The following is a 27,176-nucleotide window of genomic DNA, read 5'->3' as shown; positions in this document are numbered from 1 at the left end:
ACCATCCTCCAGCGTAATCGTCGTCCGCTGATTTTCCTCGTTTTCTCCTGTTTGTATCGTTCGCGACGATTTTCTTAGATACGATTGCCTCTCATCTGACAATTTCTCTCGTTTGCCATCTCTATTGCAAGAAACGCGTTCAGCCGATCTCTCTCTATTCCCTTCGATTTCTTCTTTCCTTCTTTCTTTTTTCTGCTCGATGCGCAATTTTAATTAACTCCTTACCGTGTTCGTTCCCTTTTCTCCTGCCTCGAAGCCGGATAGCCGTTGCAATTAAGACACCCTCGGAGGATAGCCAACTCCCAGGTTGATTCGTTGCAAAATTAAGAGGCCGTTTTCCTTCGAGTCACTGCGCCGAGTAGTTAGTTACCCGTGACTACGATCGTTTCGCATTTATCGATCTACCGACAACGATCGCTCGTTAACCTTTCGAAAACACATGTTACCTTGGTGACTCGCGTGTCCGCCGGGACACGCTAGGAAAAAGTGGATAATTAAACGTCCGGCGGGAATGAATTCTTCCGTCTGGACCAATTAGCTGGCTGAGACAGAAGGACCGTGATCAGCGGTGCTTTTTTTCAGAAATATTTCATTACCATCAATACCATCAATGTCCTGTTAATTATAGCGTAGCTACATTCTATTACATCGATCGGATTACAGACAAACCATTAATCATCAGCGGCTTATTATCGGCTTCCAATCAATAACCACCAGTATCGGCAAGTCTATTAACGGCTTTTCGTCGAGTGACGCGTTAAAAAGAAGAAAAATGTCGCGTGTAATGCAATAAAATGTCGACGAAAGTTCGAAACGCTCTACTTCACTCTGTCTAAAAGGGATAATCGTTCGGAGTGGGGAACAATTTTTCAAAACAAGGCACCAGGTGTGCCGTCGTGGAAATGAAACAGAAAGACGAAGAAAGGAGGTTGATTCGGAGTAGTCGGAGAGAGTAGAGAAGGTGTACGGGACTGCGCGAAAAAGGAAACAAACATCGGGGGAGGTGAAAGGGGTGGAAGCGCAAGTTATAGTTGAGTTAAACGCGTGTCCCTGCCTCGTTTTCTTCTCTCCGAGTTTCAAGCTAGCCGTCTTTGTCGAACTCGCGCGACGCTCGAAGGAATCGGAAAGTTCAGCACTGCCAGTAACTTGGTGAAACTGTATTTATTCACCGGCTTCTCGTGCCGTGATAAGGGTCTTTTCCTGGTTCACCGAGCAGGCAACCGAGAGCTGGCTATATCCTCGGACTGCTTTCTCCCTTCTAATAAAGCCCTTCTTATCTCGAGTAGTTCGGACCGCTAGCCTCGTCGTGGAAACGGTGAGAAAACGGCAATAAAACTACGCTTTCCTTGCCTATGTTTCTCATTTTTAGACTAATGCGTTCTCTCTTTTTTCCCTTTCGTTACACCTACGACCTACGACCTACGACCTACGACCACCAAGTTTCCGTGTCCTTCAGGCTCGATAGCGACCGCCAGAACTTTCGTCGAGTTTGTAAAAGCGTTCTCGTTAAAAGTTGCACGCGCATCCTGGAACAGTACGGTGGATCGACAAAGCTAGATGTACCCAGAAAACTTGGCTGGATGGTACGGTAAAAGCTTTACAAATATCCGGGAAACACAGGAAACGAGTAGCAGCTTGCCATTTCCGGTCCCGTAACGTCTAACGGGAAACAGGACGCGAGTGCCCGACAGCGAATCTATTCCGTCGCTCTGATATTTTTATTACACTATCGTCGGCAAAAACAAACGATAAATACAAATACGCTTCCCTAGGGAAATACATTTTTGATGGAATACTTTGTCGTCGTCCACGAAGCATCGATGGATTTGTCCATTTTTCTTTTTGGTTGAGGTAAATCCTCGACGTTGTTGGTGTGCCTTTATAATTAAGTAGGTATTTGTCTTGGGTACTTATCAAATACGGAGAAGCAGAGGAAAATTGACGGACCTTCCAGAATTCTCTTCTCATCTCCACGGAGTTGCGGCTGAAACAGAATAGGAAAGTGGCAGTGATGAAATAAGCGATGGAAGGAATAAGGGTAGCGGCGAGGCGCTGATGGGTGCATAGCTGCCGCAGCTTTAAGCTCGAACGATCCCTCTGGGGGTATATACCGTCTTCGCAGAGCCTTGTCCGGGCAAAGGGACTGTACCCTGGTGGATCCTTTATTACTCACCATTAAGATAAATCTCGACGTGCAGCATTTAACAAAATAGAGCATAGAAATGAACGAAACGTAACTGAAACGTAAAGAGTTGGGAACGTGGAAGCTTGAGGCTCTGTTAGGATATGCGCGTAAAGAGCCGAAGGCTACTTCTGTAAAAACATTTCTCGGTACATACGATCGAGAGGCCAAGAAAAGCAAAGACGTTCGAAGAAATTTAAAGTGGTCGGAAAATCGATTCACCTGCCGCAAGGGAGGAAGCTCAAGAAAACGCACCCTTTCTGACCTATTTAATAGATGCTGCAGGGACCGTCTTTGTTCAGCCGACCCATCGCCAATAAACTTTTTCTTATCTACTCTGATAACATTCGACCGTTTCGCAGGGAGAAAGGATCGAAAAACTGATATTGCCGGTCGACGCTTTGTCCGACGTTAACGAGCGTAGACGTTTACAGGCAGACGAGCAGATGTTGCCGATCCTGTGCTCTCGATTTACCTCGTTTCATCGGAACAGAAGCGACCGCTACTTGTTGACGTCGCTTTTCCGGAATCCTCGTCGAATTATGAATAATGGATGGGGAAGCTAGGGGTTGCGCTCGATTCCGCACCGAGGAAACTTCTTATCGCGGCTGCCGCGCTTCCACCGACTTCTTCTTATCTCGAGCGATGCACTCTTACGTCTCGAACGACTGTGTTGCAGACGTACCAGCCGTTTTTGCGCTTCTCAATCTTACGAGTGAACATGTAGGTCAGCCAGATGCCGTCCTTTAACACGTTCGCTATCACAGCAGGAATTGTCGTGTCTAGTACTGTTTAGAATTTAGAATTCAAATGAACGCCTCGAATTGAAATGGTCTAAAAAGAGGAGCTCGTTTACTCGAGCAAAGCTTTTTTAAAAACTGTTTCTGATTCATGAAAGTACGGTTCAGAGAACAGCCGTGGAAGGTGCTTTCGTGGAAACGCTATCGGTTGAATTCGATTGAGCAGGGGGAGTAGTCGGCAGTAAGTCCTCGATGTTTGACCGGTCGTAAAAGTAAATCCGTTGGCGGTAATCTGTTTCGAAAGATGGCGATTTCTCGTGGCTCTTTGGCACGCGATAAAGCAGTCGACTTTGTAAGACTCTATTTCAGCTGGTGAACGAAGAAGGGAGGAAAGGAGAGGTTGTCTGGTTGCTCACCTATACGCCCTATCGGCGAGGAAAGTAGTAACTACCGCGAAGTTTGCGCCGTTAACTAACGAGAAACCACTCCGGAAACTTACAGTTTCAATATTTTCCGTCACTGTTTGGTCATGTTTATAGAAGCGCGGGTCTTAAACACGCAAGCGCTTTAAGATAAAATATGGAGATTGTTACTTCATTACCTCGTCTGAATTTTACAATAATTTAAGCATACCTCTGCTATGTACCTATAACTTTGTATGAAAATTTCTCGAATAAAATTGCCCTCGAAGGAAAGTCACTTTTGTCGAGGTCGGTTCACTTACGACGAGACGAGAATTAAATGTACGCGCTTTACAAAGGGGTCGAGCGACGTTCAAGTAAAAATATGCTTAGCCAAAGGGGACACGGTCCTCGTGCCATTTCGACCCCGCACTACGGGACAATAAAACTCGATGGAATTTACAGCGAAATGAGAGTTTTCTTTCTCAGCGGGCCGGCGCGGCACGACGCGACGCGTCGTGAAGCGGCGTGACCGCGACGCTGGAAAGAAGAACGAGCAAGGGTCAAAGAGTGCTTACGGTTCTCGCCTACCACTCTCTAGAATGGAAACTTTTATTCCGTCCTACGAAATGGAACGTAACATTCCGCCACCGTTACTCTTCTGTCTCTCTTACTATTCACTTGTACGGGACCCTTCCATCCCCTATTTTCTACTTCTTCTTCTTCTTCAGCGCCAAACTTTCACCACTCTTTTTCCTCTTTTCTTGTTTCCTGAATCTTCTACGAGCCTCTCTTCATTCTTTTCTTACTTCTTCGATACCTGCTATTGCCTTTCTCTCCTTTTCGTGCTTCCCTTCTTTTTACCGCTCCAACTTCAATTTCTTCTACCAGCCTTTTCTACTTTCCTTTTGCGCTTTGATCTTTCCTACCTTTCCATTTTCACGTTAGCCAGAGGAACTTTGCGCAGATTCAGCCCGCGTAGGAAAAATAACGTTACGTTAGGTGTTGACTGATTTTAAACTGATAATTCTGACGTTCTCCAAAAAAAATTAAAACACTCTTTCCATTTGTGGTTAAAAAAGAAATAAAAATGTGGAGTAGCGTAGAGTATAATGGTGAAATCTTTCCATAAAAAGCTTTTCGTGCTGCCTTTCAGAGAGTTAGATGTGGCGGCCAGTGGTGACAGAATAAAAAACAAAAAGGGAGGAAAACGAAGGGTGGAAAGAGGCGGAGGAAAAGCCGCGTATACAGATTTGCCGGAAAAATTTGGTGCTTGTCAGCTTTTCAATCGGTCACGTTGCTCGACGCGGCGTTACAATGTCAAAATATTGTTTCGGACAAGTCGCTTTGTTGAAATATCGGCCGCGTGCCACGACTGAAAATAATGCGTCGTTCGGTGCACCGTAACTCGTATTCCCTTTTGTTTCGGAAATAATTCGTTGCCAGATCTACCACCCGGCTGTATTCATCGTTTCTCGAAATCCGCGGAAACTTTTGACGGTGTATTTATTTTTATTTAAACTTTCGTTCTTACTAAACTTGTAATTACGATCACGCAGTCATTACGGCGCAAAATGCTGGTCCCTTTTTCTGCATATCAAATTTTCCCAACATTTATGCTAGGTACGTTTTTCGAAACGTCCCGTTTTCCGCTCTTTTGTTTGGTATTTCATCAATGCCTGTGCAGTCGAGTCCCTCCCAATTACGCGGACACCGTTTTTCCGTGGAACTCGGACACTCCAATCGGCACGGGGAAAAGCTCGTGGACGCTGGTCGCGTAGAAAGTCGAAGCTCTGTATTCCCGGGAAAAAAAGAAGAGAAACAAAAAGGGGTGGACGCGTTCACACGCGCGCAATTTCGCCTGGCATAGCGTACCGTGTGTCAGGGTTGCAGGACACTGCCAATAGGGATCGGACGTGGTGCGAACACTGTAGGTTTCGCATTTCGCGTTACGTCGCGCCGCGCCGCGCCGTGTGCCTTGTGATCGCGGCAAATGCGCGGAAATGAGGCTTTCGAAGATGGAAACCCGGTCGTCCGTTATAGAATTATACACAAATTTTTTTCCTTTTTTTGTACTCGTCATTACCGTGTCTACTAATGGCTCGTAGCTCTTTAATCATCGTCAAAGCTGCAAGCTCTTGTTCAACGAACAAAAGTTGAAAGAGAGTTCCCTATTAATCGATCGAGCGTTCCGAGTTCTCGCGAATACAGGCTAGTAGTCGCTTATCTTCGCACTTTTTTCAACTTTCATAATAAATCAGCATTTGTGTTAGTTTAGAATATTCAAGGGATTCATTCATTAAAATTTCTCCGAGTAAAATTGATGGCGCGCAAAGTTTTTCAGTTCGTTTACTTCAACTTCTTTTCGCTAATTTGAAATTTGAAATTCTCCCTTGCTTCGTGCGGCGTGATTATTCTTCTTCTTCAAACGAGATTTTAGGAAATATCCGAGAAGCGCTTTGACGCGTTTCCAGGGAAACGAGTCAACGATTTATGACACGGTAGACATTTTCTTTGATTTAACTCGTTCATTCCTTTTGGAGACGTAACTATTTCCTTTTGACTCGCAATTTTTCAAAGAAAGTTGTCTTTCGTCTAGTCGGGGCGCAACGGGACACGGACAAAGAAAATTCAATTTCGTCGTCCCTCTATGCCTCCCGAATACCCCCGTCCGCGCTCGCCATTGCATCTTACAAGTTTGGACTTGTTACTTGTTAGGAAGCTCTACGAATTGCGACGTGTGGGGTAGGTCGTGAACATTCTAGCAGCCCGGTAAATCATTTATCCACGAAGAAATTGACAATCCGAAGTTCCAGAAGCTCTGCAAGTTGAACCCTTCGACTGCTAAATACGTAATTCCTAGTAACCAGGTAATACGGCTAAGACGTGCCACTCGGATCACAGTTTTAGGCAGCAGTGAAAGAATTAGCCGCACGTGTTATCCAGATGGCATCGCGGGAGAGAAAAATGCGGCCAAGTTTAGGAACGACACGCGACCCACGTGCTCGAAAGCGCAAACAATTCGATCGCGAACGGAAAGTAAGTAGGGCCGATAACGCAAGAAAACTATCAACAGGTAGCAACAAGGTAGGTAACTACATAGTTGGCCACCTTAATTAGAGTTTTTCGAAAGAGTGGTCGGTGGGCAGAAAAGGTATAAACGGCATAAAAGTAGAGGAAAGTACATATTTATAAGAAAGGAAAGGATGGAAGGGAGGTAAGGGTGCGCTGGCGCAGCACGCGCACGGCGCACACATGTTCGCCAGATGAGAGAGAGTGGGAGGATACCGCGAGGCGGAACGGAACGGAGCGGAGCGGAGCCAGCGACTGGCCGCACTCGGCGTAGCAGCGCGCATCGCGAAACACGGTGGTAGCTAAAACTTTGTCCGCTGTTCGGCTCGGATTCAGTCGTAGTTTTGAAGCGGCGCCGAGCGAGTGACGGTTCACTCGGTCGCCACTCCGTCCGCTGCTTCTTCTTCTTCTTCTTCTTCTTCTTCTTCTTCTTCTTCTTTTTCCTCCTCCTCCTCCTCCTACTTCTTCTCTTCTTCTCGTTTTCAAACCTTCTCACAAGTTGCCTATAATTAAACACCATCGCGAAAGAAAGAAACGCTTCCTCTCCTTGCCTCTGCCGTTCACCTTGTCCTTGCCGCGAACAGAATGAAGCAGGGCGGTGAATTCTTCTCGAGAGTCGACGAACCAACCAGTACGGGATTCTATAATTAACGGGATACGAGACAAAACGACCACGTAAGCCGCGATCCCCTTTTGACGTGCGCCTCGGCGAACATGCCTGCCGAGGAACTTGTGTACATCGTGGCGTGAGTTAAACCAGAACGAAATTGGATAAGGATAAACAGAGAAGGATCGACTGGATAAGGGATGCTTTCGCGTGGAGGGAAACACGCCGACGGCGAACCTTGACCGTGAGTTGGCCTATTAACCGGCTCTATTTTCATATTTCCCAGCGTCGGCATCGTAGAGTGCAAAAGTGAATCAAAAAGATAAAGTTTTTCTCGTGACGGTGCTTTCCTGGTAACTTGTGCGACGAAACTGTAACGAGACTAGCCTGTTTTCTCGAGTGCTCGACCCAATTTCCCGAGAATTTTGTGTTGGCGCAGAGGCCGGAGAATCGTACAAGTGCGTTCGCGTTTGCATTCGCGTTCAAGGGTTGCCTGTTTTCGACCGTTTGTTCACGATGAGCGAGTAGAAGAGGAGCAGCAGGAGAGAGAGATCGTGGAGGAACGTTTTTAAACCGATGAGATGACAGTGCTGTGCGTGCTGTGGGCGACTCTGTCCACCGTGGCATCGATCCTCGCCTGTTCCGGATTTTACCTGCCTTATTGGATTCAGGTGAGCGATCCATCTTCTCTTTTGCTCGATCCAACGCGCGACTCCTCGCTCCACAGAGCAACCAACGTGGCACCGTTCTAATTACGGATCGTGCTTGATAGCTGGCCCAGCTGCACTCTACCTACTCCTTCCAATCGTATTTTTATCGCAATACACACACACACACACTGTGTTCCATGCTGCTCTTTCTAATGCTTTTACTGTGATACGGAGCTTTGGACATCCTTAGACACCGTTAGTCATCAAAGACATCATGGTCCACGTGCGAAGGAAATTCATAACGTTTTAGTATTTTTAACTGTAGAATATATCCTCCCGTTCTGTCGGAAAAACTCTGGGGCGCTGTACATATTTCTTTTGATCACCGATATTTTGAATCTCGATATGATATTTCTCCTCCGGTCGTTCGTTTTTCTGGCAAAAAAAAAAAAAGGGTTCGAACAGAGCTGCAATTCGTTGATGGACCAGCTTCGCGCCAACAACTCGTACGTACTAACTCGCAATCAGTCCGTTTGAAGCGACGAACGGCGCAGACAGAACCCCTACGGTGTGACAATGTTTCCTGTCCCAATGACGAATCAATCGTTCGCTGAAATTTATCGCTTTTCAAATCAAATTGAATCCGTGCAGCGATCCCGTCGCGTCGTAACGCCGGGATCAACCGACGAACCAGCGTACTGGAGTTTAAAAACTCTTCCACCAGAGGAAGAACACGCCTCTCGCGTTCGAGTTAAACACCAGATGCGCTCGTTAATTAATGAGACGAATCTGCGAGGAAACGCAGCCACGGATAAAAGTGAATAAATTCGTTGGGGAGCAGCAGCGAAGGCTGACCTCGATAAAATCAAATTTCCAATATCAATTGTACCGAGCTCTGTCGAACGAATTGCGCTGGCAGCGGGTTTTGTAATTTAAACACAGTCATTTGACCGGATTAATAAACAGTGCCGAGTAAATTGTTCTTTGAACCGTGGCGTGAAACGTTGAATCGACGGATCTTTGTGTAATTTTTAGAAAAGAAAATTTTCAATACCATTGAAATGACCGAAAAATGGTCGTGTTGTCGTGTTCTCGCCTCCCTTTTCTCTGGCTAGATCGAGAAAAACAAGGGAAAGAATGTTTTTAAAAAGAAGAAGAACACCTATTTAAAGCACCTGCACACAGAGAGGGTGCGCTGCAACGAGAGGTTAAAAAGACGTCGATGGTTTCCGATGTTCTTTGATAGCATCGAGCTTTCATCGAGCCGTTAGTTTCGCTCCATAGTCGTAAAACCGTACGACGTCGTTTTTGTTCGGGGGAGGAACGCGTTTAGAGGGTAGAAGGGAGAGAAAGAGTGTACGAAGAAGGTTAACAGGAACCGTTTGCGTGGCAGGACGTTTGGCAAGACGTTGCGATCACGCGAGAAGGGAAACTTTTCGACAGACGAGGATCGTTGTTCGGCGCGAGCATTAAATTGACGCGAGAAGCTCGAGCAATTTCGTAGCATTTCTGGGCGCGTCGCGAAACCGACAAGAACCGGCTGGAAAGCGTCGAAGCAACTTGGAAACTCTATCGCGAAAACGGCAACCCATATTAATGTCTCCTGGGATGCGGAAACGTTGCCTCGGGTAACAAAGATCCAAAGAAACGTTAATAGGTTTCGAAGTTCTCCGCTTCCGTTTGAAACTGCGAGAGACGAGCGTGTGTGCTTTCATCGCGATCCCGGCTGTCTGCACGCGAGCGTGTGCATCCCCTTCCTTCCACTACCTCCCTTCGCGCTAATAAAATTTTATCGACTACCGGGAATACGTCTTTATACCTTAAGATTATCCGCCTTTCGATGAAAATATTTTCGATTCGTTGCTCGAAATTCTGCTAAACAGAAGATTTCTCGGCGCGAATAATCCTATAATCATATTTATCGTAAAACGCACGAATTGCAAACTTTCCGCAATTACGTCGCTGTTAAACAGCAACCAAGTTTCCACTTTCCGACTTCCAGTCCAGTAAACGAAAGGGTGAAACTTTGGAAGGCGAAATTCAACACTTTCTTCGCCCCCGGAGTAAACGACCCGCTAATTCTCCCCTTTAGCTTACTCATTTTCCCCGCGTAATCGAGCGTAATCAAGCGTAATTCCATTACACACACATACACACACACACTTCAACCTTTCGATATATTTCACTGAATCAACACTTGCGTTAAATTGGAACAAGCACCGTTCCTTTCAGTTTGCTACATTTCCTATTCAGAAACTGGCAAATGGAGAGATTTGACGGTATACTCTGATTCGGATCTGTTCGTGATCCGAACGTAACACGGTAGGCCAAAAGCCGTAGAATCGGGAATGGTTGAGTCGCGTGCCAAAGCGTGTACCATTAGCATGCCGATGAGCTCCGAAATTGGCAGATTATAAATTTTGCATAAAGCTGTTTATACGGTTTAGTCGCAATGGAACGCATTTTCGGCCGGTCTCGTTACGACGCGACGCTGCGTTTAACGAACCGTTTGCAACCGGTCAAACGAGGAACGACATTCAACAAGTGCACGCGAAAATGTTTTGGATCGCGCGAATGATCGACGAACCTTTAATGACGAATGGTATTTCCATAGGAACCGTTCGATTCATAAAGCCAGATGAAATGTAAACGCCCTTCCTGTTAAACGTTTAACTCTCAGTATCTACTGTATGATAACAGATATTTACACTAGTATAACGCGGCCAGCTCCATACGCGCAACAAGCAGCTAACTGATTTTGATTCGTAACAATCGGAAATAGCCAGCTAGCTAGCCAGCCGGTAGGAAACTTTTCGACAGCGATTCATGCGAGTTCGAAGATAACGATGTGTATTCTACCTACCAACATTGCATTACGCGTTGAAACATTCACGAAGGGTTCGCTTTATTTGAAAGATCAATACCAATAATATCCCCGAGCTGTTTCCAGCTCCACCCTTGGCGCAATTACATTAACGAAATTCAGAAACTTCAGGAAGAAGAGAATAAATCGTCGGCTATCGAGCCCGGAGAATAAATACCGTTTTAATTCCCGCCTCGTTATTCGCTTGACGACCCTTTAATACACGACTCGGTACGAGAGTTTGACCCAGTGACCGGAAAGTTTGCCGATTCTTCTTTAAGCATTAGAACGCAAGAAAAATCAATTTACGACTTCTCGTTTAGTTTCGAGCGTTCCTTAGGAATTCAAAAAGTCAGCGTAGAACTTGAAAGTCGAAACTTTAGATTGCTCGCTGGTTCGTTCACTCGAATCCAACCTGCGCTAGCAAGCTCGTTAATCCGACGCAGGTAACGGACGCGAAAACAGTCGATGAATAATTTGGACGCCTAGCGTCCCGTCCTTTCGAAACGTATATCCTCCTCGAGCAGTCAAGCGTCGAGCGAACCCTTTAAATGGCTTTGAAAATACTCGAGTAGGAGGGATGAATAAATGTATAAGCGAATTTACATTTGCGATTCTACGTTCTCGCTTCTTCGCCGATGCCCTACTGTGCGTGTTGCTTAAACTATATACATAGTAGTTTGGCAAAGCTAGTTTCGTCAGTCAGACACGCCGAAAGAGTCTACGTAGTTTACCCTACCTTTCAGCAGTTTCTTGCGAGAGAACGAACAAGTCAATTTCAATTATCATTACTGTCTATTGTTATAGAGTAAGTGCTCCTTGGTTAGCAATCTGTTAACGAAGAAAGGTGAATTTGCGGCAACCTCTAATTAAAAGCATTTACGATAGGGGAAAGTAGAGTTGGATCGTTTTTGGTGAACAATTTCCCCGGAAATTCAGTCGGACTTTGGAGGGTTCATTCGAGTGGGAAAGGGGCGCGCGCTTTTAACAGGCTCGCGTGCAAGAAAGCCGTCTTGCGCCCGCGTCGCGACGCGCAACGGCCATAGCCTGCAAAACTTAATCTCTCGAGGAAGAAACTGTTTGGCACGGGGTCAACGGTTTTCTTCGTGGATCCAGTTGAAACGCAAAACCTCCGTCTGGAATCCGGCGTAGCAAGAGTAACGATCCATCTGCTGCTGTTCTTTCGATCCGAGTACCATTAACCCAGACCGAAATTCTCTCGAAAATCAGCGAGCAAAAGCAACCTATTCGCGACGAGATTCCTCTTTGAAATTTCACCAAACCTCCTCGTCGCTTTACCTTCAATTGCTCGTCGAGAGAAGTTTTCAACTCCGTTTCACAGTAAAGAGCAAGGGGAGAATAGTCGTGAACAATTCACTCGATGAAATTAGTAATATATTCCGATAGAATATAAAACGTTTGCGTTACTCTCGACGAATTTTTCTGGAAATTCGTGAAAAGTGAAGAGCTCGGACAAGATCGGTTTCTCTTTCCCTTTCTCAATTATTTTCCTGAACACGCGACTCTTTTGGATTTCAGGGACGACTGTTGGGAAAAGCGGACGCGTACTTTAGTTCCTTTCGACGCTGCAACTATCCACGAATAAGGGCGCCGAACACTGCTCCAGAGATAGTGTACGAGTGCGCCAGGTACTCCAGGTACGTATATCCCACTTTTCTTCGCTTTAGACCCCATATCTATGACGTTCGATCGCGTTTCACCAAGTTTCCTGCTTATTTTTTCCATTAGCTTCGCAAGCAAAGTAGAAAATATAAGTCTACTTTTGAGAGCGGAAAAATCTTGCTTCTCATTGGCAAATAGGCAAGTTTTTATGAATGAAACGCAGCAAAGATCACGGAGAAATTCGTACGGATTATTCGAAGCCAGTCTGCCGGAAAAGTTCAATTTCCCGGCACCTTCACGCTTTCACCCTCCCTTCGATATCGTTTCCGTTCGCAAACGCAATCGGCGAGTTAATTTCGTTCGACGAAGACGTAAAGTCTCGTAAAATTTTCAACCACCAAGCAAGAATAATTCCACGGAAAACGAGCACGATAAATTTGAAAAACTTTCTACGATAATTCAGCCGCATTTTCCACGAGCTAGTAACATAGACGCGCGCTAGTAACGAGTTCGTTATTGAGAAACAGATAACTTACACATGGGTACGATTTGCGAAATCATTAAATTTTAATTTCATTTATTTTTTCCACTCGACAAAACGGTATCTTTTCGTCTCTCTTTGATTCGCGTGGTAGGAATTTAAAATGTAATTTTCCAGTAAATATGATTACACGTGTACCCGCTATTTTAACTGGAAACCAGGAAAATTTATTTTGACCGTTTGCTGGTATCAGCTCGATGTCGTTTGATGATACGGATTTTTCCTGTACAAAACTGCTACGCTCGTGAAACAAATTGCGACACAGATTGATCACGCGTTTGTAAAATGTTTGCTGCAATTTTTTTGATGTTACAGATACGTTTGAACAGAGATTACGCGATGATTTCGGAATAGGTGATACGAGGCAAAAATTGAGTATAAGAGTAAATTGTACGGTTTCCGAGGAAAGTCATATATGGAGGATGGCCGCAAAGCATGGGTGTAATTTCAAATCGACGATCACGAATGACTGCGCGGCTATATCTCTGGGTCTGTGTACGCGAGACACCGTTTACCACGAATCTAACCACCGTACTATATGGAAATGACCTATGTTACGTATTTCAATTATGGATCAAAGATACTAAACACGCATACAAGTACACGCGGATGACGATCCGGTTTAGTTTGCTTTCGACGTACGTATGTTTGGTCAAAGGAGAGAAATTTAATGGAAATGAAAATCACACGGTGAAACCACGAGCGCTTCTTTGACCAACTGATGTTTTGGATGTTGAAAAATTGAAATTGTTAGAGGAAAGCGAGTCGAAGGGATCGAATTTAAAATCGTAGTCGATTGAAACGTTCTACGCCACGGTCGCGCGACTCGTTCGAAATTTTCAGGTAAAGCACGTTAATTAAAAGTAGTGCACCGCTATCGTTGCTTCAGCGATTCTGACGCGTTTTTTCACACGGTGTTTACATTTCATTGGAAAAGCCGTGTGCGCTCCGCGTGTTTCAGGTTATCCGAAATAGTTGAAGCGTGTGGCCTGTTTCGATTCGTGAAAGCTTCTTTGCCTCCGACTGCACCGTCGAAAGACAACATCCTTTCGTTCTGGCGTATAATGCACGATAAAGAATGCAAATTCAGAGTTTCCAAAAGTGGATACCAATTTCATCTGTATGGACGTTTATCGAGCCACGTTGTCCATACGGGAAAAGCTATTCGACCAATCAAATTGGCGATACAGAGAGGAGCGCGAAATAATTGAGAAACTTAAAGCATCGACCTCCGATTTTATAAAATCACATCCGAATCAACGACCACAATTATCGAGCGATAAATAAACTCAGCTTGAGCGGAGCGACTGACCGAGGAGAAAATTTAGTTTAACTTTCAATCAAAGTTACGCTTCAGCCCGGAAAGCGTTAATTTACAACTTGAAATTCAATTTCCATGAAATTTTGTCCACAATGCAGTTTAACGAACGCACCCGGTGGCCAACGGTATAACTGGGAAAATATTTGATTGCAGCTTTTGGGACATACCGAGCGGCTGGTGGCAAGCGAGTACCGTCACGATGGGAATCGGCGTCGCGATCGCCGTGATCGGCGCTTTAACCTTGCTCGCAGCCGCTTCGAGCTTCCTTCCACACATCCTAAAGACACCGAAACACACCAGAGTTTTGGGTGCCTTGCAACTACTCGCTGGTGAGTATTACTCGCAATCTTCCTCGTTCTAGCGACGTTACAAGATAAGGGTCGAGGGTATAATTTCCTAGGGCCTAGGCAATTCGAGATTTATTTCCTCTCCGTGTTTCTCTTTGCTGCTCAGCCAAGTATCGAGCGGTGTATCGTTGGAGGTCGAGGCTCGTTGCACCGGCCGATTACGTTCCAAGCGTTTCAACGGTAAATAAAGCGCGAGCGGGTCAGCCGTTTTCGCAAAAGAATAAAAAGCTCCAAAGTATTCACGATGAATCGCTTTCAACGTCCGTAGTTGAATTCGCGATTTCGAACACATTAAATATTGACGATAGCGGTTAGAAATTTAACGAAATAGTTGAAAAGAGGTCTATATGTATAAATTTGTCCCTCGTCGATCGACAATAAACGCGAAATGAGAAGCTTTGGGTCATTTACCCTGTCTCCATTCGGCTGGCGAACGGCTAAAGGCAATAACCGCGATCCTGCTGCGTCGAAGAATCGAGCCAACAGCCAACAGGATTGGCAAGCAGAAAACTAATAATAATTTCAGAAGAAGAATATATTTATAGGACTTACGTAAAAGAAAGATTAAATTTGTATCCGATTGCGAGTACCCGTTGATTGTCCATCAACGTTCAGAAACTGATCGATCGATCAATTACTTGTCAGACTAGAGAGCCGTAATTGATGTAGCTGTTAATAAGCTGCGGAGTGACGGTCGCGCTATACTCGCGGTAAACTTTACACCGGTGCGGTGCCGGTGTTTCGACGTCGAATCGACGACAATGAGGTAGGTAACGCGTTCTATAGCAAGTTTCACGATAACTTCGACACTGATCGTGAGTTCTAGTTTAGCTCGCATAATAGACGGAACAATAGATTTCCTGACTAGGTTGTACGATAGATCTGTCGGTGTAGAACATCAGCTGCTAAATTGAATCACAGATTCGGTACATTTCACGCTTGTATTTGTCTCGAACGTTCCGTGTTATCCTGATACTTTGTACAAGTGCACAAATAATAAATAATCAAAGTGATCTATGAAAGAAGAGTAGAGCGTGATTCAGGCTGAATTGAAAACTTGGAGAGTTTAATCTGACGATGTTATTTTAGCCTGGAGCTTAGTATCGTTTTAAAGCAGGATAAAATTGAACGGTTTGTAAAGTTTCGAGAAAAGCGATCCGGCCTGGATCGATCGAGAAGTAGGAAACGAGGGAACCAAGGAGAAACGTTAATAGGAACGTCTGGTTGTTTGCGAAGCAATGGAAAGACATGAGGTTTCACGAGAACGGCTAGAGAACCGACTGTCCACAAAGAAAACGGATATTACTCGAATATCATTCTTCTTTCAAACGTTGACGCGTTCCATTTTCTCGCTCGCGTCGCTTTTCCACTCTCGACTCCGTCGCGTTTAAAATAGCTTCCCGCTATTCCTCGCTCTGCCTCCATTATTGTTATTAATAAACGCTCGTAAAGGATTTACCCTTCTATTGTTTCCGATCAAAAACGATTTATAAAATGAAAAATTGTAGAAAAACAAGCTTTGTCTTCAAAGTTCTTTCTAAGCAAAAAAAGAATGCTTTGCAGCGAACGATGGTTGTTCGTCGAAGCGACGATAACGCGAAACGCACGAAGGCAAAACAACCTGATGAACGTAATCGGTGACGGCTGATGCCCTCGGTTATCCAACCTATCGCGTCGACCGTGCAGGGAATGCCTGGTATTCCGATCGACCGTTCAACGATTAACCCTTCCGTTGTTGGCTGCTGGAAAATCTGCTCTTCCTGCCACCTCGTGTAACGCGTTGTTCCACTCATTTTTATTTTCGGCTAGAATAACCTGATAACGAATCGTTTTCCGTTCCTTTTAATTATTTCATTGAATTGTAATTAGATAAGTTAACATTGAAATAATTAAAAACGTGGAACGCTACGTGTTTGAGCAGACAATTTAAATTAATTGGCTTAGAAAAGGGAAAAAGTTGAAAGGAAATCTCGCGGTTCGCCGCTGGTTTCGATCGAACATGTATGTACGCGTAAATCGAAACAATTGATTTTCCAACGGGTACCAAGAATTCGAGGAATTCCTGGTATTTGCTCGATCAAAAGGATCGACCTCGTAGTGGATGGAAAAGACAGGAGATTTAAATCGACTATTAACCCTGTGCTGCCATTTTCTCGTTACAGCAGTGATGATATGCGGCGGTCTGGTGATGTATCCCATAGGATGGGACAACCGAGAGGTACGGGAGTCCTGTGGGAAGGGTGCTAATGTATACAATCTCGGTGAGTATAGCTCCGAGCACCGATTTAACGATCCAACGTCTCCTCTCTTTGCCGCGTTCCCCACAATTCTTGCGATAGACGAGAAGTTTTTTCGTTCTTTTGCAAAGTAAACGCGACGAGGAGGTAACCGCGCAACCATCAGACACAATTACAGCGTTACATGGCGGCTAACCAAAGCGAAGGAAGGGACGTGTCAAGGCGTTGACAGACGTATCTGGCATCTGTTTCAGGAAAGTGTTCGGTGTCGTGGTCAAGCCACCTGCTGGTAGGCTCGGTGGCGCTGTTAATGTTGTGCTTTGGATTGAGCTTCTGCGCGGCACGACACAAGCCGTCCAACCCACACACCGATCCCCTGCGCATTTGACAATCGAGATACTCGCAATCGATTCATGCCTACGCCTCGCCGAAGACGACCAGCCTCTCCTTCGTCACGGTCTGTTGATTATCGCTCCCCTCACGAGCATCCAACCCACCAGCCTTGCCTCACCTCGCCACCTGCGTTCACCTGGGTATACACTGGTTTACACGCACCCACCTGCGCGAGCACCCAACTGCGTGTAACGTCATACCACCCACCGTCTACTTAGAAACGAATATTTCGAGTCCGTTTGCATCTGCAGACAGTGAACGCGAGATTTTCTTATATATATGTATAAATTGTCATCACTTCAATTTTACGTTTTACACTTTCCTACGCGGTTAATGTTTGTACACGTGAACGAACCTGTATGTTGTAGAACGTAAGGATAATTGAACAGGGAGTTTGTTGCGTTCCGTGACGAATTTGATGTGTCCCTGCAGCGTGACTACACCTTTAGACGAGAGGTAAACCAAGTATTAGGGTAATTGGTTCGTTAACCCTTTAGCTATCTACATCCCACGATAGTGGTTTCCTTTCGAAACGCACCTTCTAGCTGGCTCTTATCTTCTTATCGTTTCGTTGCTTCCAATTTTACTCTACTCATTTCAGGCCTGGCTAAAGGGTTAAATCGTCGAAGCGAAAACTTATTTATAAGATACGAGCGAAAGGTAATGAAATTCTGAGCGTTTTCGATTCCTATTTCGGGACTGGATCGTTCGACAAGCAAAACTCGTCGAGATCGAATCGAGATCGTGCTCGATGAATAAAATTACGAACTAGAGCATGACAATTTTAAATGTCTGTCGAATCCTGTTGTCTTCCAAACTTGTAGAGGTTGTGCTTGAGTATTTCTAAACAGCTACGTGTTTCGCTTTTCAAACCTACTCGTTTCCTCCTCTCATTTTCCACGTCCCTGTTTCTTCTGTGAGAAACAGTCACGGTTTGCGGTTAACAGGCTCGTGTCATAATCGCGAAATTAGCGAAATTAAAAGGTTGAATAATTTCGAAGGACTAGAGGCCCTCGCGATTGATTTTCTGCTCCTTTTCGAGCCACTTGTTCGAGATTTCGCTGGGAACGTTATTTCTCTCTCGGCACCTTCGACCGTACTCGAGTTCAACGGTTGCTTTGCCACCGAAGGGACAATCGTACCCATCTTTTTCATGCTGCCTCTTTGTTTATGTCCATTGGACTGATTCTCGAGATCTGTCGCCAACAGTTCCAGCACCGAGGATGGAATGGACTTTCCACGCTTTCACCCCATGCTTTCTCGGGTTTGTTGTTTGTACAAGCTTCAGGGTGTGAGACAGGTAACTAGCACAATACTGGGACAAAGTGTCCCTGGGAAAATGACAAAATCTCCGTAGAAAATGTCGAAATTTAACGTTCGACTCGTTAGCAATGCGAGAACAAAAGTCTAAAACTAAACAAAAGCTGCGTTCCACTCATGAACGATTCCCAATTAGAATAATGAATCGCGGCGATATGCCGTCGACCCCTTTCCTAACCTGTGCAGCAGTCTTCTCGAGAAGCGTAGTTGGTTCGCAATTAAAATTACAATGGCGGCTAGGAAAAATCGGGAACGTGTCGGGCTTGATTTTCGAGCGGAGAACGAAAAGCCGACATTCCGTGAAGGTACTCGCATTGTCCGAACTAAATCCACCTTGCAAAAAGCGAAAACGAGCCAAAAGAGGCTTCGCGCATCGTCGCTTCCTTGCAAACGCATTCGGTTGATCCAATTTCGATGCACGTTTCGAATTCATCGAAATTCAGACCGAATTTTTTCATTTGGTCGTGATTCTTCGTTGCAGCAATGTTTTTAAAAAAGTAATTTTCATCAGTGTATCTTGCGTATATTTTGTCGCAAACGTGCCACAACGAAAGGGTCAACGCTTTTTATTTCCATTTATGCACTTAGAATCTAAAGGTATATTGTTCAAACCGACGATCTTCTACCAACTCCGAGGTTTTCCATCTACTGAAAACTTACGCGGCCTTTTAAACTTTCGGTAGAACAACGAAGGATAATTTTGCAGAAAATGTCGTTTCACTACCGTTTCCTCGTTACGCGGCCAGACGAGATAGAAAGGCGGACTGGGACAAGCCCTAAATCGCGAAAGGGTAGACCGCGGACACAATTAGTCGACGCGTGGCGTTAACGAGGCCAAGAAAAGGAAAGCAACGGTGGAGGCGAACTAGAAAGGTGGCAGCAAGAGTCGCTTTTACGTTGGCGGTTTCCGTTTCGCAGGGTGGTCCACTCGACTTGGTCGAAAATTTAGCTCGCGCAAAGTAACAGAGAGGTAAAGGGGAAAAGAGAGAGGCGAGTGGACAGTGGATGGGACGAGAGTAAAAGAGAAGCGAAAAGTGAAAAGCGAGGGAGGAGAATAGAGGCCGCGGCTTTTAGCGATTTCACCAGATTTTCAAAGGCGGCGTTGTTTTTGCCGTCGCGCGTTGTTCAGAGAAATCGTGTAACACGCTTCGCGTTTCCTACTCGCTATTCTTTTCTCACAATTTTCATCTCATGGACCGTGATTTTGCGATTGCGATCTTCGCTGTGTCGAGAACTGTACGTTCGCCGAGACACTCTGACCTGACGTGGCTTTTTGCACCCTTCGCGGTTTCTCGAATAGATTTTTATTCTTTATCAGAGCGTGAATTTGGCGGAATTGTATCGTTATGGCGCGTATTGCTGTGAACGAAGTCGTCAGTTTTCAAATCCCTGTCTCACACAGAATACGTAGTTATAACAGTTTAACGGAAACGACTTTGAAAAATCGTAAGAATAGTTTCTTTCTCGAGAAAGGAACGTTGCTATGTGTCGACACACGCTTTGTACGCGTGTAACGGTGCTCGCTCTGAAAATTATTACACTCGACTTCCCGTTTTTAACGTCTTTTCGTATCCACAGTTCCGGGGCTTCTTTTCGCGTTCGTGGAAATATTTTCACGGTGAAAGAGTAGTTTCTGCGGAACGGAAAGGAAAAGTAGGGGTTTAAAATCAATCGTCTAGCGATCGACGCGATCGATCGATCGATCGATCGATCGACTATGTTAGCTGTCCGCGAGATGCTCGAAGCAAAGTTTCCTTGTAAATCTCGCTCTGCCCGCGTACGTCTTTGCGACTCGCTTTCCTCCTCTCGCTATTTTTCTTTCCGCCAGCCCGCTTTGCCTCTTATCGAGTTGCAGCAACCTTCTCGGAACGCTCGTCGAGCCATTTCTCTCGCTGCGAACGGGACACCAGTCGAGTTTATTCTCTCGACTAATAGAGCTATCGAGAGGCGAACTCGTCGAACGAAGGAATTGTTTGGATGACAATCTTGCTCAAATTGCTGAAAGTTTGCTCAGTCGTCTGGAAACACTCTCTGGTTTAAACAGAGAGTCGTGGAAGTTGCACGCTTTTTCACGGTACGCGGGTTTTTTTCAGACGCCCTGTATAAACGCTTCAAGTTTCGTGTTCGTAATTGGAGGGTTGCCAAAAATTCCCTTTGATCCGCGACGACGAGCCTGTCGGAAAAGATCCACGGGAATGGCACATCGGAGAGTTTCTTGAACGTCGTGTTTTCTGCATCGTTGTTCAGCAGCCTCGCGACGGAATATTCAACGAGGCCGCGAGCGAAACTCTCGTCGATACCTCGAATTCCTTCTTGATATCGTTCGACCTCGTTTTTCCGCCCCGCCTGACGCGATACGCGTTATACAGGGAACGGAAACGAACCTCTTAGGAATACAGGTTGAGGAACGAAACGCAATTTCGTAATAGTTTCCCCCTCGGTATATGGATGAAATTTTCCTTTGTTCGCGTTACCGAGTCGAGCGGTTCCTCCACGGAGACAAGGGGTGCTACTAGCTACTACCCTTTAACCGTGCCGACTCGCTTCGCTTTTCCTGCTTCTCCCGTCGATCCGTTCGCGTCAACGATTAAATCAACGACCCGAGGCGTACACTTTGATTCTTTGAGCAGACTCTGACGGCATAATCGACGCGTAAACGACACTGCAAACGAGACATCGTTGCTGCTGAACGATGCAATTTGCCCCTCGTTTACAATTCGATCCGGCTACGAGCATCGCGTTCTCATCTCGATTGAAAATTATTTCGTAAACCAGATTTACTCCTTCGATTGTTTACCCGACATCGTTTCCTCTTCATTGAAAGATCGAACCGGATAATCCGTAAACAGAGGGAAGAAAACACTTTTGATACGTTAAATTTAATCAAATAATTGATCGAACGATTGCCAGTCGTTTTCGTAAACCCGTGACCCGTTCTTTGATACCTCCAGAAATAGCGTTAAATCGATTGAGACGGATTTGTAACCGTTCCACTCGATCCTTTGCTCCTTATTTGCATGTAAATTGCTATCCTTTCGAGGACACGAAAAACCTACTGCCTGAATACGTTGTCGGCGGTGAAGAACCTTCGTGAATGAACCCTTTCGCGACGGAGTTTTAGTAAGCGCACAATTTCCTTTGTTGTACGATTTGTCGTCTTTCAAACTAACAGCGCTTGCATACGAAATTTAATTACAGTTAAATTGTAACTTCAACGTTTTCTAGATTGTACGATCTAGATCGATCAAAGACAGATCCAGTCAAACTAAAGAAAAAAAAAAAAAAAACGTGTACTAATAATTGACGTTCGAGGAACACTATTCAATGTAAATAACGGTAGCGCGATCGTGCGACTGGGTGGCGAGACAAAAGTAAATTTTGTTTCGCGTCCGAAATGGGTTCGACCGTTTCGCGTTGATGAAGGTTAACGAAAGGAAAATAAAAAACATACCCGCGAACGCGCGAAATTCGGCAATATTTTTTCACAGAAAATCAGACCCGTTGACTCGAAGCGTCATTCGTTTTTTTCTCAGAACAATCAATGATTTTTGTGTCCGTGGATTTCAACAATGCGAAACGACGAATCCAAAGTTTGGATTCGAGCCGCGTATGCACGGTGCGGCGTGATCCAAAAGAGGATCGTTGTATCTCTGTGTGGTGTGTGCTCGAGCGAGTGCGACTGAACTTTGAATTAACCTGTTAACTGCGATTCTTAAAAGAATTGTATCTTTAGCCCCTCCGAATCGACGAGGTGACCTGCTAACTGACGACGCGTCGAAATTAACGCATTCGATCGAAAAGTTTTCTTTTTAATTGCATCGTTACGTTTTAATTAAGAGGAAGGTTCATCATACCTTCATATAGAGTATAGGTTGCATAAAAAATTAATTAATTATACCCTCTTTATTATACCCTCAAAGGAGAAACAGGTCTATTCAGATTGAAAAATTATTCGGTTAACAGGTTAACTGACAATGAGTTAATTTTGTACGATAAGGAACAATATAGAAATTCATGAATGCGACATACAAAAACTTGTGTACCGGCTCGGGGGGGTTAATTGCATCATTACGCTTTAATCGAGAGGAAAATACAGTATATTAGCATACGTCTACGTGCAAGATGAATGAACTTTTCTTTAGCGAATTTTTGTTGCGAGAGGGAGAGAGTGCAGTTTTTTTCGGGTTGAAAAATGAGTCGGTTAACAGGTTAACGACAGCCATCGAGAGCGACGTGAACTTTACGAGTACACACCCTTGTACATACTCTATACATGTACGTATAGCGCGTAAATACTCGACACGACGTAAATGTTACGTATTATTATATTTTATAATAAAATTTGAATAAATGAACCTTTGGTTGTGCTTCATTTTCCTATCATCCAATTTTCCATTTGGGAGATACGTTCCCTAAATAATTCTCACTGGATTCCCTTATATCCGGAATAAAAGGAAAGCTGGAAATAGGCAGACGGCGGAGAATTAATAAATTAGCAATCGTACCGATTCAACTGCGATTGCTAAGTTAACGATTTCATGGGGAAACGATCGAGCTAACTCGGCTAAACGAAACGAAACGAATTCGAATTCGAATCGATACGCGACTAATCCGCGACAATGCGTCGTTTGTATCGGAAACAAAAGGTACGCGATCCGAGGCAGGTGAAATTAATTGGCTGTCGCATCGCCGTGACCGTCCAACTACACGAGCACCAACGAAAATCCAATAGTTTTCCATTTTTATCCAATCCATTGTCTTCGAAATTCGTCGAGAAGGGGGGTTCTCGTTCAACGACTCGAATCGAGAGCAACTATTATTTCGCTGAATCGTAGCCATCCCTCTCCTCTCTCTTCCTTCCCTTTTTTATTTCGAATACATGTTGTTTAATTGGAATTCATTCTCGACGCTGCGTAAATATCGCGTCTCGCGCCACCAAACTTTACAATGAAATGATCCCTGAACTACGGGGAATCGAATTTTTTCTCTCTTTCCGTTAACACGGTCGTGTACAAAAAAGGAATCGCCGGAATAGCAATCGGGCGTGTTTAACGCCTTTCGAAGGGAAAGACAAGCTACTCGAACGGCACAGAGAAAGAGAGTCTTTAAACTTGAGATTTTTCCTCGAGTTACCTTGCAATGGACACTCGGCGGTTTCAAAGAAAATCTCTTTTCTCACTGGTTCCTAGGCTTCCTTTGTGAATGCTCCAACACTCGTAGGAAGAGTATCCTTCAAGGAAAAGCCTTTGTCCTTGTCGATCTTTGAACGCGTTCGCGGCTCGTCTTCCTAGGCGATTCGTATTTCTCTGCCGAGTGCTTTTCCCAATATTTCCATATTATATCTTCCGTCCTGCTTGATGCTTCAGAATTTATGCGTTTTCATGGACAGGAAGGTGGGAAAAACCGTGTGACCGTAAATCATCCGTGTTCGATGCTTAGGAAGAGGAGAATACGTGGTACATATAGGGAAAAAATTGCATCGAATTTCGTGAATGGTTGTGGCAGGGTAGCCGGTGTTCGGGGCTTCATTTTGGTCGGGGCATCGATACGGGTTACAAGCGACCTCTAAAACCAGCCATCTAATTATCCTGCACGACGTACTTAATTGCTGACTACGGCGGCTGCGGTGTTCGGGTTAACTCGACGCTCGGTTTTCCAGGTTACAGTTTCCGGCGCCGTTCGCAACGGATAAGATCATTTTTTAAACGAAATATTCACATTTTCAACACGCCCCGCTCTAACTCCATGGTAGAAAAATTTTCTACGTTTCCTTTTCTTTCACTCGCCCGACTGTGTTAAATTCCAGCCGAAATTCCTACGATCGTCGAGCAATCTTTGATTTTAATAAAAAATGTAGAAGACGTAAGAGGATCGGTGCTGTTGCACGTGGTCTCGGAGGGTAAACGCTCTTAGGTTCGACGTGGCGAGATATCGAGACGTCGTTCCCAGCACTTCGCTCGACCGACGATAAATTTCTTTTCTGGCAAGCTATGGAAAAAGCACGTCGAACGACCAGCCAACGAAAGAATGGGCTGACGTGCAACGATACGGCCGAAAAAAATTGCTGCCACGATAAGAAGCAGCAAGAATGGGGAAAAACGATGACGAAGAAGAAGCGGCAGAAAACGTGGACAGACGTGGATTAGCGAGGGAACACTTTCGGAAAGATTACATCGAGGAAAATCGCATTTTTTTCCCTTTGTCGGTATCCTTTATCGCAAGCCGCTCCTAAAACTGACTATAGTTGTTCAAAGAGTTAAGAGTATCAAGGCTGGAACAGCATGGAAAACGATCGGAAAGTTTCGATATCGAATGCGAACAGGACGAGCTGAAATTCAGCAAGCGGAGAGTCTAGTCTAGCAGTTTGTTTGAAAGTTCATAGCACGGCCGTCTGACATATACGCGCCCTATCTACTTGAAGATTGTTCCTTTCGCGACACGAGGAAACATCAGGAAGACGAGATGCAACTTCGACAGCCACTCTTTCCGTTTAAATTCGTCTCGCTCGGTTTACCTGACTTGTATCTTCTTACATACGCATCGCTTCTCTATCTTTCCTCCTTCTGCTCGCGTTTCTCTCGCATTCAAATCGAATCGTCCGGGAATAGATGCGCTACTTCCTCTTTGATCCTCTTTTCCAGACGCAGTTCGCTGTTAAACCTTTCTCACGACGCTCCTATTTATTTGCCATTCCTTCTATAGATAAGTTGCCAATAGAAAGATATAAATATAAAAGCGAACGAGGGTAATTGGGTGCAGCGGTGTCGCGAGAAAATATCGCCTGGCCGGGGGATTTACCGGGGGACCATCGGCTCATCGGGATAACGCTCTATGAGCTCTCCTTTCGTCTACGACATAAATTTTCCAACACCTTTTCTCTTGCGGTTATCGATCACCTTGCTATCGAATGCGACAGCTTTAGCGGAAAGAACGCTTTCTACTTGAATTTTGAAACGTCGCGGTCGGGTGACACGATCGTCTACACGAGAAATTAACAAAGAAACGAGCAGATACTTAGAAAGGAATAGAGGTTTCCTCTCTCTCTCTCTCTATTAAATAAATCTCTGCCGGTCTTTCCGTTGATCTTGGTCACTTTCCAACACCGGATGAACTTTTATCGCATAACAAAATACTCTGGCAGCTCGGATTTCGGTCAATTTTCGACGTCGCCTTTCGCACTACAAAAGCATTCGCATTTCCAAATTCTACAGGCTGTTTACACAAAAGGAATGGAGCAGTAACTGAGCGATGCAAAGCGGACAAGCTCATTGGTAAAACCGAGCAATGCAAAGTGGAAGCTTGACAGTCCGTTCGTGAATCTAGTTGCTGCATCACTAAACAGATTCAAAGCTGGAATCTACGTGCGAAGTAGCACTTGTCGTTCGACGTGATACCCCTTTCCGTTTGCGCTTCACCCCCTCCCCCACTCTTTCTTAAGTTTCCTCAAAATTCTTTTCCGCGAGTTGCAAAGGTGCGTAAGAGTGGTAGTGTCACGTGAAATAAAACACCGGCATAACTGTTTTTCACTTTAAAATTTAAATTACGCGGATTTACGTCGGCCAACGTTGAAATATGATAACCAAGCTGGCAGCAAGGAGAAACTCGCTTTAAGCGTATTTTTTCTCATTCCTTTGGATATTGTTTCAGCCGCTTTTGTTCCAGCCCCTTGCCCCTCCGACTCTGTTCGCTTTCCTTCCCTTTTCGCGACATTCCAACGACGGTGTAATTTGCAAACTTATCGAGCCGCGTTTTGCGACTTCCCCTCGGAACCGCCAGATAGAATCGCTTTTTTATTTCTCCTCGCTTTCCTTTATTCTCGAATTTCAATTTCTCGAAGCGACGGGAACGCAGATATTTTATTATTACAAAGATACGGTTAATTAATGTTTTAGCAAGAATTCGAATCACGTTTACTTTGCTGCGCCAACTTCGTCAAAGTAGAAAGAGGAAAGTAAGAGGAAAGAAAGAATAAGATAACGATGGTGGAGGAGAGGATCGTTTCCAGTGGTCGTTCAATTTTACTTCCGTCGTTTTACATGACGCAGCAGGAATGCTTGTTCTTATCTGGTTGGCAAGATCGTTACTGTTATCCGTTATCGCGATACCTTTTCAGACGCAATGCGAGTACGCGTAATGTTCGGTTGAAAATTCGCGCGGAACTGTGAACCGTTCAGGATACAGTTCCGGTACGTTGCGCGACAACGAAATAAACTCGACTGAATAAAATCCAACTGTTTACGACGTTTCGTACCGCTTAACAACAAAGCTATTCAGAGGAACTGTCATTTATCGAAAATCGATAGCTATCGTTCTACCAGCAATTTCGGATATCAACGTCAGGTTTTAGTTCTTCTCTTTACGAGCTGAATTTATCATCCTACTAGCCGTCAGCGTTGTTCGTTTTTCAATTACTTTGCTTACCCGATTCGATAATGTCGATTGCCAGGAGGCTTTAGTTTTCCGATTTTACAAAATAGTGGAAACTGTTTGAAACTTCCATAGAATCGAACCAGAGGGTGTTCGATGAGGGAGCAGTAGAGGAAACGATCGCGATTTCCTGTTAAGAAGGTGAGAACGGTACGTGACTGGGTGGACGAAAGGAGACGCGAAGGATGAAACTAAACGCTGCTCCGCGCCGCGCCGCGCCGCGCCGCGCGCCGGGCCGCGTCGCGTGGTCGCGAAGAGTCAGCAAACAGGGCGATCGTGTTTTGACTCTAGGGGATGAATATTTGTTCAACTCGCCCCCGGGGAACCTGGCGTACGCTGCTATATGCCGGCTATAAATACTGCTTTGTATGCATGCTGGCTGAGAGGACCGCCAAGCAGAGATAATAGGAAGGAAACCCCGGAGAAGCTACTTTGTCTAGCTCCTTCGCTTG

The 27,176-nt window shown here is 45.0% G+C and overlaps 1 protein-coding gene across 2 annotated transcripts; it reads left to right on the top strand.

Annotated features, from left to right (window-relative positions):
- Nucleotides 1–6,677: 6,677 nt before the first annotated feature.
- LOC114871884 (LHFPL tetraspan subfamily member 6 protein-like) lies at nt 6,678–22,652 on the top strand. Of its 2 annotated transcripts, none has more exons than XM_029178439.2 (5): nt 6,678–7,673; nt 12,055–12,173; nt 14,154–14,329; nt 16,513–16,608; nt 16,839–22,652. In XM_029178439.2, exons 1-5 carry the CDS (start codon nt 7,584–7,586, stop codon nt 16,970–16,972), a joined length of 615 nt encoding a protein of 204 aa, XP_029034272.1. In that variant the 5' UTR covers nt 6,678–7,583; the 3' UTR covers nt 16,973–22,652. The 2 variants fall into 2 exon arrangements, with proteins under 2 accessions (XP_029034272.1, XP_029034271.1); XM_029178438.2 differs by having other exon boundaries at nt 16,510–16,608.
- The last annotated feature ends 4,524 nt before the right edge of the window (nt 22,653–27,176 follow it).

The sequence above is a fragment of the Osmia bicornis genome, chromosome 1 (assembly GCF_907164935.1).
Source record: "Osmia bicornis bicornis chromosome 1, iOsmBic2.1, whole genome shotgun sequence".
Classification (NCBI taxonomy): Eukaryota; Metazoa; Arthropoda; class Insecta; order Hymenoptera; family Megachilidae; genus Osmia; species Osmia bicornis.
The sequence above is the reverse complement of the archived record's forward strand: the minus strand, read 5'-3'. Positions and strand labels throughout refer to the sequence as shown.

Excerpts from the sequence above, each read along its gene's own strand:
- LOC114871884 (XM_029178438.2), top strand. The coding sequence starts at position 7,584 with ATGACAGTGCTGTGCGTGCTGTGGGCGACTCTGTCCACCGTGGCATCG. Across the intron at positions 7,674-12,054 it reads ACCTGCCTTATTGGATTCAG|GGACGACTGTTGGGAAAAGC; the intron begins GTGAGCGATCCA and ends TTTGGATTTCAG. Across the intron at positions 12,174-14,153 it reads GAGTGCGCCAGGTACTCCAG|CTTTTGGGACATACCGAGCG; the intron begins GTACGTATATCC and ends ATTTGATTGCAG.